The 17,862-nt window shown below is 49.4% G+C and overlaps 1 protein-coding gene across 2 annotated transcripts in view; it reads right to left on the bottom strand.

The window, feature by feature from the left end:
* Positions 1–17,862, bottom strand: part of SCARA5 (scavenger receptor class A member 5) — a 120,118-nt gene that overhangs the window by 23,158 nt on the left and 79,098 nt on the right. For both annotated transcript variants that reach the window (XM_032332327.1, XM_032332328.1), the window contains exons 5-7: positions 15,034–15,114; positions 12,878–12,976; positions 11,029–11,085 (exon numbers count right to left, since the gene is read on the bottom strand). In XM_032332327.1, the coding sequence (XP_032188218.1) occupies positions 11,029–11,085; positions 12,878–12,976; positions 15,034–15,114 (237 nt within the window). The remainder of the gene's footprint in view (positions 1–11,028; positions 11,086–12,877; positions 12,977–15,033; positions 15,115–17,862) is intronic.

Here is a 17,862-nt window from a genome sequence, read left to right as displayed (position 1 = left end):
CTAACACATACGCAGGTCCGGTGACATGCCAGACGCCATACACAGTGATTCATATGTGCATTCTCTCATTGATTCTTCACGACAGATCCATGAGTTTATCATGGATCTCATGTCATAGAGGAGAAAATGCACCCAGAGAAGCCAAGCAATTATCCCAGGGTCGCACAGCGGATACCAGGGAGAGCCAAGGAGAAGAGCAAAGGCCTTTCATTTTCAAACCTCAAAGCTGACTACCAGGCTAATACTTTAGACAAAATTTAATAACGGCTGTCTTCTTACAAAAAGTGCCTTTCACCTACCCCCCAGCAGCCCCACGGGGTCTGCAGGAATTAGTGTCTTTAAGAGTAAGGGCAGGAGCCTTGGTGTTAAGGTGGTTCTAAGACCTGGGCTGCAGGTAGGAATCATGGGGCGGGGGGTGCTTTAAAATCTAGCCCTGCAGGGGCTTTGAGCAATCCTTGGGTAATATCTGTGCACCTCGGGGTAGAGAAACACTGCACGAAGGACTGAACGGGGATCAAGCCCCGGCTACACAGCTTATCAGTTGTCGGTCCTTGTAAGACACATAGGAATCACCTCTTCCAGGAGGGCTTCCCTGATCTGTCGCCCCAACACACGCTCCCCACATATTAGCAATATTATACCGTCATTCCCTCTTTCAGGTCTGTGTGTACTCATCAGGGTAAGCTCCGTGAAAGGGAAAGCTGTTCAGCACCCTTGTGGTCCTCATCTGTGGGAATTGTGGTCGGTCCTCACTTGTGGGCACAGGGCTTAACCCGTTGTACTGAATGAGTGAGTGATCGGGTGTATGAATGGGATTCACAGCTTTCTGCTGGGCTCCAGGAACAGAACTGGGCAGTGCTCCGGGAGACCCTGCTTGGCTGTGCATCAGAAGGGCCCCCTGGAGCCCAGGGCACTTTGCTTCTAAAGACTAGAAGAGGAGGAAAACCCAGCCTGAGTCCGAAACATCACAGCTCTCTTCCGTTTGTTTATCCTGCCTTCTAGGCCAAAGCAAAACAAGTTAAAAGAAAGGAGGTTGTGTAGAATAGAAATAAACACACGGGGCTGGGAAAATAGGCTCTGATTTTCTGCAGCTGCAGAGTAGAGCCCCGGGGATAATTTGGACCATCTGCCCATTAAGGAAGTTGAACTTTTCTTTCTCTTGTGAAGAAAGAACTCCCCGTGGCCCCCGCCAGCCCTCAGCACAGGGGATCTGCACCCCACCTCCCCGAGGTGGGGGACGCTGGGCTCCGACCTTCTCTAGACAGGACACTGCTCTCTGCCCTGACATCTGTGGGAAATGTGGTCCTTATGGGAAGGACAGAAGCCATCCCACAAGCAAACTAAGGAATTTCTGGTCAAGCTCTGCTGGAGGGCATCACTTTTAAAATGCGGTCTGGCCTGTGGGTGTGTTTTATAAAATGTTACTTCCCAGTGGTAATCTGCTCTTAACTTAATATGGTGCTTGTGCCTCTTCAAAGCACTTTTGTGTCCCTGGTTTCATTTTGATCTTTGCAGCCCTCCCCTCGAGAGGGTGGTACTTATAATACCCCATTTTCCAGGGGGGGAAGCTGAGAGTCAGGGAAGGAAGTATTACATGATAAACTTGGCCACACTAGGGTCTGTCTCCAACCCCAGGGGCGTACTTGGGGCTCACATGGGGTCCTTGGGCCTTTGCTTGGTAGAAAGAGCAGCACAGATACTCCCAAGTTAGCACTGAGCTTAGTACACTGGATTTTTTTTAAAAAAAAAAAACTGTTTTTAACGTTGGTCTTCCCAACTCTGTTGCCTGTTCTTTTGGAAACTGGGAGCTAGTCTGGTCTGATTTTCTTTCTCCGATGCCTTGCTCATGGCTGCCCAGCTCCTCGTAGAGGTTCACTCTGATGTGTCAAATTTGATGATCAAATAATAAATGCTTTTCCCACCCAGCCCTGAACCAGGAGCTCACCCCATCATAGTGGGAATGCCTAGAGGGGGATTTATGGGAATTTACTGGGCAGCCCAGTGGAGAGGTAGAGTTCTTTGCCCTGCTTTTGCTCTTGGGCATCTCAAAGGGCAGTGAAGGGTCAGTGAGTGGCAACAGGCCTTGAGGAGGAGAAAGAAATGCAGTTGAGCTGGGAGAAAGTTAAAGCCACTGAACTCTCATTTTATCATGCCTGTAGCTATAGGAGGCTCCAAAGTTTATATGGCATTCCTCTAAAGTCTTTGTGGACCTGCCACCTTTACCTGCAAGTCCCCTGTCCAGGATGGGTGGCCTTTGTTAAAAAGGTACTTTCCCCTCTGCCCTCACCCACACTGTCCCCACCCTGCCCTGTCTCCTCTCTCAGTTCCATTCTCCTTCAAGTTCAGGGTCTGAGAGTCCTTGGCTGGGATGCTTCCCAGCGCTGCTATTGTAACTTCTTTTTTTTTTTTTTTTTAAAGATTTTATTTATTTATTTGACAGAGAGAGATCATAAGTAGGCAGAGAGGCAGGCAGAGAGAGAGGAGGAAGCAGGCTCCCTGCTGAGCAGAGAGCCCGATGCGGGACTCGATCCCAGGACCCTGAGATCATGACCTGAGCCGAATGCAGCGGCTTAACCCACTGAGCCACCCAGGCGCCCTGATATTGTAACTTCTTGAAGGCAGAGCCTGCCTCCAGCACCATGTACACCTCTTTCTAGATTTATGACCTCGGGCGAGTAATCTGACCTCTCAGCAGAGTTTCCCCATCTGGTACATGCTTTAGAAAGTTATTCAGAAATACATGTGAGCTCCGTGACTGGGGTGCTTGATTCTCAAGAAATAGTTGAACTCAACCTAAGACCCAAGGATCATGCTGGGGGTAAAGGAGAATGGGGTGGTGGGGAGCAAGGACCAAGGCCCTGCAGCAAGGGACTGGCCCGGCATTTGAGTCAGTGGGGAAGCCAGCCGTGACCCCCGCCTCTACACCACACCATCCACAAGACCTCCCGGGATGTCCACAGGCTTGGCCTCCTGCTTTCATCTCCTCTTTCTCCCATCAGAACTCTACAACAGTGAGCTTTCAGAGACAGGGAGAAGGCCAGGACTCAGGGAAGTTGGTCCCTCTCGATAACTGGTTCCAAGGACACCCCAGCGGTGTTCACCGTTGTCCAAGGGCAGGACGGGAAGCAGAGCCATGTATTTAATACAGAGGCGGCTATGGCTGACTCAGTGACGTCACAAAGCCCCCATGCAGACCTCCCAGGTTCAATCTGCAGGGCCTTGGGCAGGCTCGACCTCCAACATCAGAGCAGGGAGAGCAGGGGGGTGGGATTAAGAACAATTCCTAAGTTTGTTTGAGCTGCTTTCTCCATAAACAGTTCAACCACGCCTGGTTTTAATGTACGCCTCAACTGAAAACTTCTTCATACAAAACCCACATCAAAGACCAGAACTTCAGTTCTTCCGTGGTTCCAAGGTGGTGTTGTTACAGAAAATTCGCTGTTCACCTTCAGCCTGAGGTTTGTATTACAAAAAGAGTTTTCTTCACGGGCATCTGGGTGGCTCAGCCGGTGAAGCGTCTGCCTTCAGCTTAGGTCATGATCCCAGGGTCCTGGGATTGAGCCCCATGTCCGGCTTCCTGCTCAGTGAGGACTCTGCTTCTTCCATGCCCACCCCCGCAAGCTCTCTCTCTCTCTCTCTCTCTCTCAAATAAATAAAATATTAAAAAAAAAAGTTTTCTTTGGGGCAAATCCCAGAAATCACCATGTGTTTGCCAGGGAACTGGGAATGCCAGTCCTTGTGGGGGCTGCTTCTAGACTCCTCTTGGAAGGACGAAGACAGCAGTGTCAGCTAAATGTGGGTAATAAGAGCAATAAAGACAGGGCATGTGACGCTCCCTTGCTCTCTCACCATGAAACAAGTAGGGGCTTCGGGAACAATCGACCTCTGCTGGCAGTATGAAAGAGCCCCACACGTGGTCAGTTAGAAGGAGCAAACCTTCCCAAATTTCACTGACACACCTCATCCCAAATTCCTAACATTAGCTGCAAACCAGGGCTTGCTTCCATTCCAGCTCGCCCTTGGCAAGGGCCCTCGGTTGGGTCCTGCTTTCACTTAGCTTGTCTGCAGAATTGGGGTACAGTTGCCCCTTGAACAACACGGGTTTGAACCACGTGGGTTCACTTATACGCAGGTATTTTCCACTAAATACAATACCATTCCGTGTATATATGTTTATTCTCTTCCTTATAATTTTCTTTTCTCTCACGTACTTTATTATGGGAATAGAGCTTATCGCGAGCTTGCTAATGACCTCTTAGCACCCTTCTGCCTCCCAGCGAGCACCCATTCCTGCAGAGGGGCTCTGTTTCTCCTCACCCAAGCAGGTTTTCCTCACCAGACCCACATTGCAGCTCTTACTGGCTCCCCTTTCAGAAGACACCAAGAGCTTCCATGCCAAGCACTCCAGCACTCGCAGGCAGCTGCCCCCCAACCACCCCCCACCACCCCCACTCTACCACCTGGTTTCTTAAAGGAGCCAGATCTTTTGTTTTTTCCAGGCCCTCCTGAATTGATTTTAAGCCAGTCACACCAAGGGCAGCACGGATTAATCTAAATTGAACTGTTTTCTGCACACAGCGATTTAAAGCTCTCCTGGAAGGGGTCACTAGGAAGCTTTCAGGAAAAGTCGGTAGATTTGTTTTTGGAAGGCTTAAGATAAACTCTTGGCAAACCAGAATGTCTGGTAGGCCAGATCCAATCCTCTGCAGAGAATAGGAGGTTAAAAAAAAAAAAAAATGAGGACATTGCTGTAGGGGAGGCTGAGGGCCTGGCCTCTGTGCTGCCTTGCCAGTAGGGCCAGAGGGGACTTGGGTCTCAGGCTTGTGACTCTGCAACCTGTACTTCTGCTCTAGAGCTCACGTCTCATCTTCTCCGGAGGACTTTCTAAAAGGGGAGCAGCTCAGCCTAGAGAAGGAGCAAGAGCAGCGAAGAAACGTGGACTTGGAATACGGACTTTTCCAGGGGGAGGGAGAGTCTGCCTACTGTGATCCTGGTCTTGGTCTCAGAGTTGAGGGTCACTGCAGATGGCTGAGGCTTCATTTTCATGACCTTGACTTGTGACCCTTTGGTCCCAGCTCCAGTGTGCTTCTCCGTCTGGCCAGTCACCTCCTGTTGCAGCCGTGTCACTCCCTGCTTACACCCATTCTGGCTTCCCAATGCCCAGAGGTCAACCCTAAACTCCTGACCACTCACCCCCATATACCTCTCTGGCCGTAAATCTCATCTCACCAAACTATTCGGGTTATTGGGCAATGCTCTCTTGTTTCATGCATGGTTCTCTTTTCCTGGAATACCTGGGCCTTCCACACCCACCTGTTGGATGCCATTTTGGCAAAGACACCTTATCAAGTGATTCCCACAGGAGCAGGCAAGATTCACCTCCATATATAACATCTACGATAGTCCTCACCACAAGCCACTGTGATCGTGTGTTTGTGAGTCTTTCTCACGTGCTAGACAGTGAGCTCCTCAAGATGAGGCCAGACCTGACTCCTCTTTGGTTCCCCAGCGGTCAGCCAGTTCCTCAGTACCAGTTTGCCAAAGAAGAGAATAAAGCAATGCTCTCCTCCCTAAATGTTTCCTTCCTGTCACGTTTCTGTCTTTTCTTTACGGCGGAAGTGAGGGAGGTCGATCTGTCTCACCTCTGGTCCCTTCCACAGCCTGTTCCACACCAGCCCGTTTCTGACCCACGGGCTTCTGGCCTTTGCTGTCTCTGTCATTCCTGCTCAGTTTCTATCCTTTTCTCTCATCCATACAGACAGGTCCTGGTTGCTCATTTCTGGCTCTCTGGTGCCTCCCACTCTGCCTCAGCCCGGACTGAAAGCAGGGTTTGCCGTGGGACACCTTTTCCAAGTAGACCCTGTGTCCCTGTGTATTTTCAGTCACTAGACATAAACTTAGGGGAGGAGACACTTGACTATCTCCACACACACAAACTTGTCCCCATCTCCACACATGCAACTGTCCCACCCACGCTGTGTGAGGATAAAGAGAAGGAAGGAAGGGTTATGCGACCTGAACGGGTGTGTGAAGGAACAGAGCCTGCTGTGTGCCGGTGCAGCCGTGGATGTTACGTCGGGCAGGCCCGTGGGCTCAGGTGACCCAGTCCGAGGGAACAGGGGAAGCAGGCCAGGGCAGGGCTTTGCTGGTAGATGCAGAACCCCCGGTGTGAAAACTGGGCTCTGGCCTATTGTGGAGCCACAGGTGGCCAAGGTGTGGTGAAAGTAAGCAAACTATGAGACAGGAAAGAAGAGCTTCCTTGGAAGTGAGAATTAGCACTTGCATATCAAACCCACTGAAAATAGACAGTGGCCCACGAAGACTCCAAGCTGTCAAAGGCCAAAGAGAATAAAAGGTAGTCCCAGGAGGCAGCAAAGGATGGAGAGTGGGCTCGAGGCCTGACAGGCCTGACTTAGAAGCTGGCTCTGCCCTTTATGAACTCTGGTGACCTTGGGCAACTTCCTTCTTCTCTACCATTAGCCTCCCCCTCCCTCGAAAGCGGACAGAGCCGTGTCTCCTGAATAGTACTGTGAAAAGTTAGGGAAATATTGTGCACAGAAACTGGACTCCTCTCCGTTCGAGTTACATGGCTGAGAGTAGTACTATGTGAGTGGTTAATTTTTCTTAGAAATGCGGTTTACTTTTAGAGTGTGTTGTTGCTGTGGTGTTAACATTGTATAAGAAATTACAGATATGTACGCAGTTACATTAATAAAGAAATGTATTTGCATAGAAAAGGTCTAGAAGCTCCGTCTCTACCGGCCAACAAGAATGCTAACTTCAGGTGCCAAACGGATTCCCCGGGCACCCTGGGGCAGCTAAGTGTAAGTGCAGGCATGGGAAGAAGGGAGTTCATGCACTCTGAAGGACTCTTTGCATTCCTTATTCTAACACAGAGACAGAAATATTTCAGCAGCTGTGGAAAAAATTGCCCAGAAATCACCTCCCAGTTAATTTCTTTTGAGCTTACACTACACAACAGGGGGCTCACGGCTCTTCCCCCCCTGCAAACTTACTTCTCTAAATACTGAAAACACGTTACAGCGTGTTAAATATTTTTCAGGTTTTCTGAGATGCCACTGAGAACTATCAGCAAGCACTGACTTAGAATTTACCCCGGGTCATTCTGCATATTTTTTTTTCCACGGGAAACCAAATTGAGGAAAAGTTTTCAAACAATTGGAACTTATATCCTGCTTTAAATTCATGCTGTGAGACTTAAACAAAACTGGATCCTTAACCCGCCCCTGAGCTGCAAAAATATTATTTATTTTTCCTGTAAATGGACCATATATGAGAGTAAAACAAATGTCTTTCTGTCTTGAGATATGTATATGTAAGTTTTTTTTTTCCTGGCCAAATTCCCAAAAGCCAAACATCTAACCGAATGACTGATATCAGCCTTACCTTAAAAAAAAGAAAAGAAAAGAAAAGAAAACTTGACCTCTTAGAAAGCAGAAATCAGGAGATCTGGATTCTAGACTCAGTCTGAACCATGACCTGGCCATGGAATGTGGGGATTCTCTCCAGCTCTCCGTTCATGGTCCCTGTTCAATGAACAGGGGGTAGGGGAGTTGGGGGGGGGCGCTCTGGAACAGGAGAGGAGTCGGCCTGAAACCCCATTTGGCTCTAGAATCATATGACTCCAGATCAAAGCACAGGTAAACAATCGCAAGATCCTATTCTGAAAAATATTTTAATATTGACTCAAAACACGGTCCCAAGAAATCCTCTGTAAAGCCCTCGTCAAAGGAAAGCCCCCAGTTTCGGATTCTGACCTGTGGGGTGTGTAACTTGGGTCCCTCATCAATCCCTTTATGTAGTAATATCCCCACCTGCTGGAACTTGAGGTTTTTACTGCTGAAGGTGGGAGGTGTTTGGTAAAGCTTCCCCAGGCCGGGTTACCTGAGGAAGGTTCTTCCTCCACCGTGTTCCTTTGTGGAGGAGGCCAGAGCTCTGGTGCTGTGTCCTCTCTCCCTCCTGTTAGATCTTATGGTGGGGCTGCCCTGGGCTCTGGGAATGACAGAACCTCCCAGAAGCGGGTACTCAGTGCTCATCAGAATTTCCACACTTTCCTGAAAGATGATCCTTGGCTTCCTCCTCAGAGCCTGGGTCGCAGGGATCCAGTTAACGCCTATTGGGCTGGAGATCCTTAAAAACCAAACCCAGAGTCTGGTTTGGTGTGGTCAGAAGCAGGCCACAGGGTGGAGGCCATGGGAAAGCAGCACCCCCACCCCTCGTGTGGGGCAGTCCCTAATTAAGTCAAAGGTTTCCTTAAATCCGTATCTCCAGGTGAGGGACTCACTAGGGGCTGACTCTTCAAGATGGGGTCCTAAGATTTCATTCCAGAATTGGAAAAGCCAGAGGCTTGGCTTTTCTGTTCTGCCTCAGCTCCTGCCTTGGGAGAGTTTGCTTTCCACTGAAAGCCTCTGGAAGCAGAGGCTGGCTGGCTGGCCCACCACTTACGTCCTATGCGTCCTATGTGATTCCCATGTTCCTCTGCACCCTGTGTAAAGCCTCCCATTTGTGGAGCCGTCTCTGCTGAGCCAGCTCCCTTTCCAGGTCCATCACCCATGGAGATATTTTTGGGTCCTGTCAGGAGACTGCCATGAAAAGCTTAGAGCTTTGCGTCAAGGCCACCATCTGAGCTCCGGGCTCCAGGGAGGGCGTAGCCTCTTCAGGGCAGGAAAGAACACTGTCATTCCCTGGGGACGGGCTGTCCTGAGCTGACATCAGCCTCTTGTGGTGCGGTCCAGAGACTCCAGGGCCAAGTGGACACGACGCCTTTCCCCCCTGCTCCCCACCCACGCCTGTGAGAGCCCCACACTACTGTGGCTCAGCTCCCCACACTGAGCCCTCAGCCCCACAGCCCAATCCCATCGCAGAGCCCAGCCAGCCTGGCCCAGAGAAGTGAGGTAAATAGTAATGAAAGAGTCTTTTTTGGATTAATGGGGACTGGCAACCAGCACCTCTTCCCAGGCTAGCAGAGACCTCCTCTCTCCTCTCAAGTTGACTGAGGAATAGTTGCCAAAGAGTTCCTGACAAGAACCCCCTGCTATGCAGGGAGCATTGCTGATCTCCCCTCTCAAAGGTCATCTTTCCACAGTTCCTCCCTGCCTGCCCCTCCCATCAGGAATTTCTTATTTCACAGAGCTAAATGCCACAGTCCTCCTCAGCTATACTGGCAGCCTTCCCTCAGAAAGCAGTCACCACACAGAGCAGAAGGCAGCACCCCAAAGACAAAGTACAGTGCCCAGTCCATTAGATAAGTGTGAATCGGATCTGTCGCAGATGTCCTAGATCACAGCCAGACTCCCTTCTTTTGTCTTCAAAACTCTCCTTTTGGCTCCTAGCAAAGTCCACCAGGTCTCCTCATCAAGCCAGGACACTCCCACTTAAACCCGTGGCTGCCCTAGAAAGGGGCTAAGGACAATACTAGAAAGGCTGCGCCGCCTGAATTATTCTGTGGATTCTAGCATCTAAGGTAAGGTGGATGCAGTGAGCCCAGGAAGCCTCGGCATAGCTTGTCCTCAGGTATGGCCACCGCTTCAGAGTGACAAAGTGCTGTCACGTGCATTTTTCCCGTTTGATCCTTTTTTTTTTTTTTTTAAGATTTTATTTACTTTGTACATTTTTCCTGTTTGATCTTTTTTTTTTTTTTTTTAAGAATTTACTTATTTATTTGGGAGAGAGAGATCACAAGTGGGGTGGAGGTGGAGGAGGAGGAGAGGGAGAAGCAGACTCCCCGTTGAGCAGGGAGACCCACTCAGGTCTCAATCTCAGATCACAACCTGAGCCGAAGGCACGTGACTCAGCCACCCAGATCACATGACTGAGCCACCCAGGCACCTCTCCTGTCTGATCCTGAATCACTACCCTGGGAGAGAGAAGGCCAGAGGAAGTAGGAGGCAAGTTCAAGTTTCAAGAGATCTTGGAAAAAGGTGCTACTTAGGAGAGAGGTCTCCTTCCTGGTCCTGCATGACTGGGATGGAAGTGTCATTTTACTCCTATAACTAAAGACCAGCCTTTGGGAAACGCTTGGTCTGGGTCCGGTGTATGAATGTGCAGTGGCATCGGTCCCTGAGTGTCACAGCGGAACCTGGGTGCAGGTGCTCTTTCCCCAAACCCGGTCTTCCTAGAGAGCCAGGACTGGAGCACAGATGCCCCAGAAGAAGATCATTTGCTCATGGCTTCACCAGGAATGGCAGCATTCCAGAGTCCAGCAAATTCCATATGCTGGTATTTTGTTAAAACTTGGCTAGGAGACTCATTCTTCTCTGATAATATCTCTGAGGTTCTATATGTAGCCCTTTTTGCAAGAGGGGAGTAGGAGGAAGAAGCCCTAGAGAAGAGTGTCATAATGAGATAGGCTGGCCTCCCTTGTCAACATGTGAGGGAGAACCCTCGTCAGAAAGCCCGCCATTTCTAGACTCGGTGCTCTGCCCAACTATGAGATCGCCAACATCACTGCTCAGTTCATGGCAAAGGAGGAGAAAAAAAGGGATTCTGCTTTGCCTCTGCACCTTTCCCCATGTAAGCACCAGGGAAGTCAGCATGTCTGAACTAATTTCTGGGTATCACACAGAATAATAATATTCAACACATCCTGAGTCCTAACCACAATCCAGGCATTGTAATAAGCACTTTATGTGAATTAACTCATTTAATTCTCACAATGATCCTATGAAGTAAGGATTCTTCTTATCCCCATTCTATAGATGAGGAAACTGAGGTGCAGAGATTATTTAGCTATCTCGTGAGGCAGGCAGGGGGGAGCACAGGCAGCCTGCCTCCAGATCATTCCATATAACCACTGGGTTTATACCATGCCTGGAAGCGTGGATTGTGTCCCCTGGAGTATAGCTGTCTCTTACTGGGCCAGCAGAGCCTTGAAACTGGGGGTGGGGGTAGGGAGCTCCTGACACCGGAGCCCTGGCCCATGGTTCCAACCTCCCATCTCCCAAACGTTTGGGGCTGCTTGGATGCCAGCTGCCCCAGAATCCAGTAACCCCAGTAGAATGTCCTTACCAGCATCTCCTGCTCTGTCCCCTTTGTCTCCTTTCTCTCCTTTTGGGCCTCGGTCACCTGACACAGAGGAGGAAAATTGACATTAGAGTGGAAATAAATCCTGACCATGGATAAAATATTATGTGCAAGAGATGAATTAACCCAAGACCCAAGACCTGAGAAATTCTCACCAGGAGCCCCCAGCCCTGGAGGGCCTGGCAGGGAAGGAAAGATAAGAGCTTGAGTCTATTATGTTGCATGCTTTGGTCACCCCAGAAGGAGGTCAGGGGGTTCACCTGAGAAATTTTGTTCCCTCTTAATTAAAGTGTGGAAGAGCATAGTCTACCAGCACAGGCTAGAGTCGTGGTATTCAATGGGAACAAGGCAGGGCAAAGCTATTTCTAGTAAGTAGTCAAGGTTTTAGAAGTACATGGCCAAGTTTGCTGTAACAAGCACAGGAGGAAAAGATGGGGAAAGGTCTTCAGTTACTTTGGGAAGACAGACGTTATACGTCAGGCAGATTTACCGTGGGGGCTGGGGGAGTCTGGGAAACATGGGAGAGAGCTTCCGGGCACACTGTAGAGTTTCCTTCTCAGGATATGGTTGAAAGGACAGAGCTCTTTTTCCAGCTAGCATCTTACGTTCCAAAGAAGTAGAAGGTCCTGACACCTCTTGAGGGAACACTAACTAAAATGACCAGGGAATTCTATTCCAAGTACTTCCAGAAAGATATCTGCAAGTCAAAATCCTGTGGCATATGGTCTGGTGCAAGAAGCCAGCCAGCAAGTTCTGGGGAAGGATGCCTTTGTGATCCAAGATTTGAAAACAGAACAAAACAAAGCACCCCAAGGTAATCATATACGTAAATATGAATATGCTTAGAAAAAGATCTGGCAGGGTGTTCCCCAAAGTGTTTAGTTACTCTAAAGAGTCATAGCGTAAGGGACTCAGGGAGGGGACTCCCTTTTTAGTTTATACTTTACATACTTCTGTATTGTCACATTTTTTTAACAAGCATGTACTACTTTCATAGTCTATTTTAAAATAATTTCTAAAAAAAAATGTCCTCTGTAAAAGGGAGGAAAACCTCAGCCTGTTTAATCACTAGAAAGTTCTCAGTGATCCAAGATGCAGAGACCCTCCTAGACACGGGGTGAGAATGATGAATAGTACTCTTTCTTCGTTTTCATCTTCACAAGGGAGGAGATCAACATGGGGGAACCAGCACCCAATTTCCTCATCTTGCCATGCAATTATGGTAGAAGTCTGCAAGTTCTTGAAGAGAATGTGGAAAACCAGGCACTGACTAATACCGTGGATGCCCCCAACAATGAACGAGGGGACTGCCTTCAGGAAGAAAACCAATTCAGTAGGAACACTATCGGCAATGCACATCTGAGAACTGAATTAAAGTTTCAAATACTGGGGGAGTCAAAAGCATGAGACGGACTGCTGGGAATCTGGGGATACGAGGAAGGAGGTGGGTATCCTGGGTCTGCTGACCCCCATTTCTCCTGTGAGCCTAGTCTCCCAGCTTGGCTTCCTCTGGCTACACCACTGATCTGCAACCCCCAGGGACATTGGCTTGCATTTCTGTTGCACTGGAAAGCGGACAAAAGGTCTTCACACAAACATGACCCATGTCATCCTCGTGACAGCCCTGAGAAGTACGGTATCGTGAGGATTTCTGGGTTCGGGACAATGAAACGAAGGTTTAACAAGGCTAAGTGACTTTCCCAAGGTCACTGAGCTAGCTGGTCAGTGGCAGAGCCAAAAGGCAGATCCTGGCCATTCACTCCAGTGTCCACACAAGTGCCCAGAGGGCTAGTGGCGAACAAGGCTACATGGGGACTTGGGGATTTGTTATTACCTTTGAACCCACGTATGCCCATGGGTCCTGTGGCTCCCATCTTCCCATCATCGCCCTTGGGGCCTGGCAGTCCTGGGGTGCCTCTCTCCCCTGGCAGACCTGGGAAGACAGAGGACAAGTTGTAGAGCATCAGACTCAGAAGTGGAAGGGTCTTTGTAGGTCATGATCTGGCCCAGCAGTCTGCCTCAACAAGACATCCCGCTGCAGCTTTTCCTTCCTGATTCCATTCAGTTAACTTAAAGATGCTGCCAAAGCAATTGTCCTAACGGTCAGCACAAGCCTTCGCAACTGGCACCTTTTATCTAGTTAGGCTGGACCTCTCCCTGCCACGCCCTGAAAGGTCCAATTCTATTGTGAGTGGTAGTACTGGTGCCCTATCCATTTGGGAGATGTCCCTCTACCTCTAGCTATGCTGGAGATTTAAAATCAGCAAACTTTTTTTTTCTTGAGTACTTTCTATGTGTCAGACACTGTTCTGGAGTCTTCTCATAAAGTATCTCATTTTATCCTCACCATAAACTGAGGTATTATTTCACCTATATGACAAAGGAGGAAACTGAGGCCCAGAGAGGTTAAGTATCCTGCCCAGGGTCAAACAGCAGAGAGTAGCAGGGGCAGGATCTGAGCCCTGGCCTTCCTGAACTGAAAGCCTGTGGTCAGTCAGCTTCACCTCATGCTGGATGAAAAGGACGTACTGGCATTTAGGGTAGGAGGAAGATGAGATAGCACCCCATCCTCCTTAAGAGAAAAACCATGAAGCTCCCTTCCATGCTATACATCCAGAGAGATATGGCAAAGGGGACCGTAGGCTGAGGAGGAGGGAGAAAGTCAGCAAGGCCAGTAAATGGGATGGATGACCTGCTGGCAGATCAGGCCCTGGGGCTCCTGGCCACGAGGCCCTGTGGCCACTGCCTGCCTTTCACCATGGAGAGCCAGAAACAACAAATGCTTTCACCCAGTGAGAGCCCTGCACCCCCAGAGACCTGACCTAAACTCACAGTTATCTCTGTAAAGCAGAGAACTCTTAATTAACTGATTACTTGTTCTTTCCTGCTTTGAATGTGAACTTGGCTTTCTCTGGTCTTTTTCCGTGACTTGGAAAAACCTGTCTTCCAGTAATTATTTCTCCAGAGCTAACATCAAATGTCTGGAAGAGGACGCATGGCCCCAGAGGATGGTGGGACCTCGCAGAAGGGCTGATTGGTTTCTTTTCTCCTGCCTAATGCAAGGTACCTGTTTAGAGTCCAGCCACCTTGTATCTAGAATGAGATATACCTGAGCTCCCCATCATATAATTCAATAAGGCAGAAAAGGAGATTCCACAGCCCTGTGAGTGTCTAGGCATCCTTGGTTCTAAATTTGGGGAGTTCCCCTGGATGGGAGCCAGGGGTAGAGGCCAGGTCAAGGCTCTCCTTCTACTATCTTCTGCCCCTTCTCTGGTTCACAACCTCTTAAAGATTTAGGAAGAGGATAGTTAAGAGATACAATTCCTGACATAAACAGACATCTTTCCCCAAATAAACTTCCCCTTTTCTTGCATCATTTAGAAGGCTTTGCACTCTTCTAGAAAAATGCTGCTCACAGCAGAGGCTCAGAAGTGAACAGACTGGGATGCCAAGTCTGACAGTCACAGGACAGGAACTTCTGACACAATGAGTCAAAGAAGAACGCCCTCTTTCCAGAAGGCCAGGAGCCACCCTCCTTGCCAGCCCCTGGACCTTCAGAGCTGTTGCTCGCGTGTTCATTGATCTGGGCAGAATCAGCAAGCAGGAGGGAACATCCAGGGTCTGGTGACTTGGGAAACACTGCAGGAAACAACACACTTGCAGAACACTCTCCAATGCTTCTGAAGGCTTTGGTCATGTGAACCCTGACTCTTGTGGTGGGAAGTGGCTTCAGGAAACTGTGAGCCTCTCGTGCACCCCTTTTCTTCAGATCCTGGTACTTCCTATGAAGAAGGATTTGCTCCATCCTATTGTCATACCTACAACCCATCAATCTCTTGACAGACCAGGGCATTTGAAGGTAGGTTGAATGGGCACTCTCCCAGGGAACTCTATCACCAATGTCAACAAGAAAGTAGAGGGCCAGGTATGGAATGGAGGCACCCTCCCCTTCTTCGTATGTGCAGCTTCCTCCTGGGGCTTCCCAGTCACCTCGAAGTCCAGGTAATCCAGGGATCCCAGGCTCGCCTTCCTTCCCTTCATCTCCTGGATCACCTTTGGGGCCCGGTGGTCCTGAAAGGGATACAAATGGCACCAAAGTTAGAAGGTAGCTTTCTGGAACAGGACACCTGTAGAAGAAACAAAAACTCCCTCTTCAAGAGAAGAAGGGTCAACATTATGCTTTGGGAGCACACAGGGCTCCACCTAGCTTAGTCTTATATGAGTGCAGGGGGAATCGGGGAAAGCTTCCTGGAAGAAGTGTTATCTAAAATGAAATCTCAAGAAGTAACAGAAGGTGGCTAAGTAAAGGGAGGACTACATATCTCTGATCTACCCCCTCCCCAACAAATGCACATGCTGAGGCCCTAATCCTCAATGTGATGGTGTTTGGAGGTGGCCCCTCGGAAGTGATTGGGTTTAGATGAGGTCATGAGGATAGCGACCCAATAAGAGACACAAGACAGTACTCTTTGCTCCTTCCTTCCCTCCCTTATCATGCTTGGAATGCTCTTTCTCCCTCTCCCTCTCCCTGTGCCATATGAGGACACAGCAAGAAAGCAGCCACCTATAAGCCAGAAAGAGGGCTCTCCTCAGAACCCAACCATTCAGGCACCCGGATCTCAAGACTTCCAGCCCCCAGAGCTGGGAGACATAAAGTTCTGTGGTTTGAGCTGCCCGAACCGTGGTATTTAGTTAGAGCAACCTGGACTGACTGAGACAGAATGAAAGGAAGAGCTCTGGGCAGAGGGAACAATCCCTACAAGAGCTTGAAGAAAGAGACATGTGAGCCACTGTGGGATTAGAAGCTGGGAGCACATGACAGGATGAGAAGGGTGAACAAGTGGGAGGTCTTGGAGGTCTGGCTCAAGTGTTAGACTTGACCCTGAGGGCACCAGAAGCCACAGCGGGACATGGGAGAAACAAGAGTGTGATCTGATCTGCGCAGGAAGAAGATGGTTCAGGCCGCCATGTTGGAAAACGGCTCAGGATGGGAGGGAACACAGACGCAGGGAGGCCACGAAGAGGCTGCATCCGGGTGGGAGGCAGTGGAACTCCGAATTAGGGAAGTGGTGTTCCGGAGGGATATGAGCAGCTGTGTGGAGGCAGAACAGACAGACGTTGGCTAAACATAGGTGAAGGCGGGGGGAGAAGAACAGGATCAGGTTCAGATTTCTGGCTTGAACACCTGAGGGGAGGAAGCAGGTCTAACTGTTCCTGAGCGGGGCTTTCTTCCAGGGCCAGGCGCCACTGTGGCAGGGATTCCAGCCTATGTGACTGGATCCAGTCCCCACAACGAGGCTGAGTGTTGAAGTTACTTGTCTGAGGCCACACAACTAGGTAATGAGAAAAGGAGCACAGGTTCCAACTCCGGTCTCTCTGGCCCCAGCCCTGTTCCCTCACTTGTCACAGGAGATAGCTCCCCATTCCCAAAACACAGTTAGACCTTCCCACCCCCCAAGCCTGCTGCCCACCAGGTCAATCTTGTGCACTTATCTCACCCTGCCTTGTCCTCCACTCATAACTGTATGTGTTCTCTGTTTCCTAACAACATTGCCAGCTCCATCCCAGAAATCCCTGTCCCAGCTGTGAAGATCCAGATGCCAAGCTCCCCACTCCTGCTGCCTTGTGACAGAAAAAGACCAAGGAAAATGCCAAAACTGTATTGTACTGAGTTGAAGAGCATCCCTTCAAAATTCATGTCCACTTGAAACCTCAGAATGTGACCGTATTTAGAAATTGGGTCATTTGCAGATGTAACTCGTTAAGAGGGGGGTGATCCTAGAGCAGGGTGGGTCCTAACCCAGTGCAGAGAGGGTCCTAAACCAATGGCAGGGCTTCTTAGAAGAAGATAAAGCACAAACAGACACCCAGGGAGAATGCTACATGACAAGGGAGGCTGCATGTCTACAAGCCAAGGAATGCCAAGGATTATCAGCGACCATCAGAAGTTAGGAAGAGGCCCAGAAGAATTGTGTCCTGCAGCTCACAGAGGGAACGTGACCCCGTGGACACCTTGAGTTCAGACTTCCAGCCTCCAGCATGGTGAAAGAATCAATTTCTGTTGTTTTAAGCCACCCAGTTTGTGGTCCTTTGTTACGGCAGCCCTAGGAAACCAAAACATGTACACTCACAGCATAGCAGCGACAGATTGCACAATAAATATTTGATGAATGAATGAGATCAGAGGGTGTTAATACATACAAAACAATCAGGCGGCCAAGATCAAGATGTACTGATACGTTCCAAAAGTTGGCACTGTCCTCAGACCCTAACCCAAGTTGACAGCTCTTTAATGATTCAATGGCACACACACGGGGAAAAAGCAATCAACAACTTAAAAATGCATGTGTTACACACACAAATCATTTAAAGGGGACCAGGTTCTGGGGCCATCTTCCTCTCTCTATGAAGAAAAGCAAAGTGAGCCTGGCTATAGCAATCCCAGTTTTCAGGCGACAGTGTTTAGACACAGAACTGGCTTAGAACACATCTCAGATTACACGGCAAAGGAAAGGCATAGTGGAAGGAGCAGATGAGCTTCCCACCCCTCTTCCAGCAATCTCTACCAGATCAGAGGGCTGCCGGGATGTCTGCACTCCACTGCTGTCCCTGGGAAGGACGTCCTTCTCCCAGTGCCCAGTACACTCCCCTCCTTGTCACTGTCCTCTGTCCCTCCACCCTCCCCACGTGGAACTCAGTGCTTCCAGAATCAAGTGGGTCAAGGAGGCAATGCACTGAGCACTAGTATTCTATTCGTTCTCCTGTAGGCATGATTCAATGTATGATCTTCCCAGGAGTAATGCTCTGCCCAGGGAATGG

Source organism: Mustela erminea, chromosome 2 (genome assembly GCF_009829155.1).
Source record: "Mustela erminea isolate mMusErm1 chromosome 2, mMusErm1.Pri, whole genome shotgun sequence".
In the NCBI taxonomy this organism is placed as follows: Eukaryota; Metazoa; Chordata; class Mammalia; order Carnivora; family Mustelidae; genus Mustela; species Mustela erminea.
The sequence above is the reverse complement of the archived record's forward strand: the minus strand, read 5'-3'. Positions and strand labels throughout refer to the sequence as shown.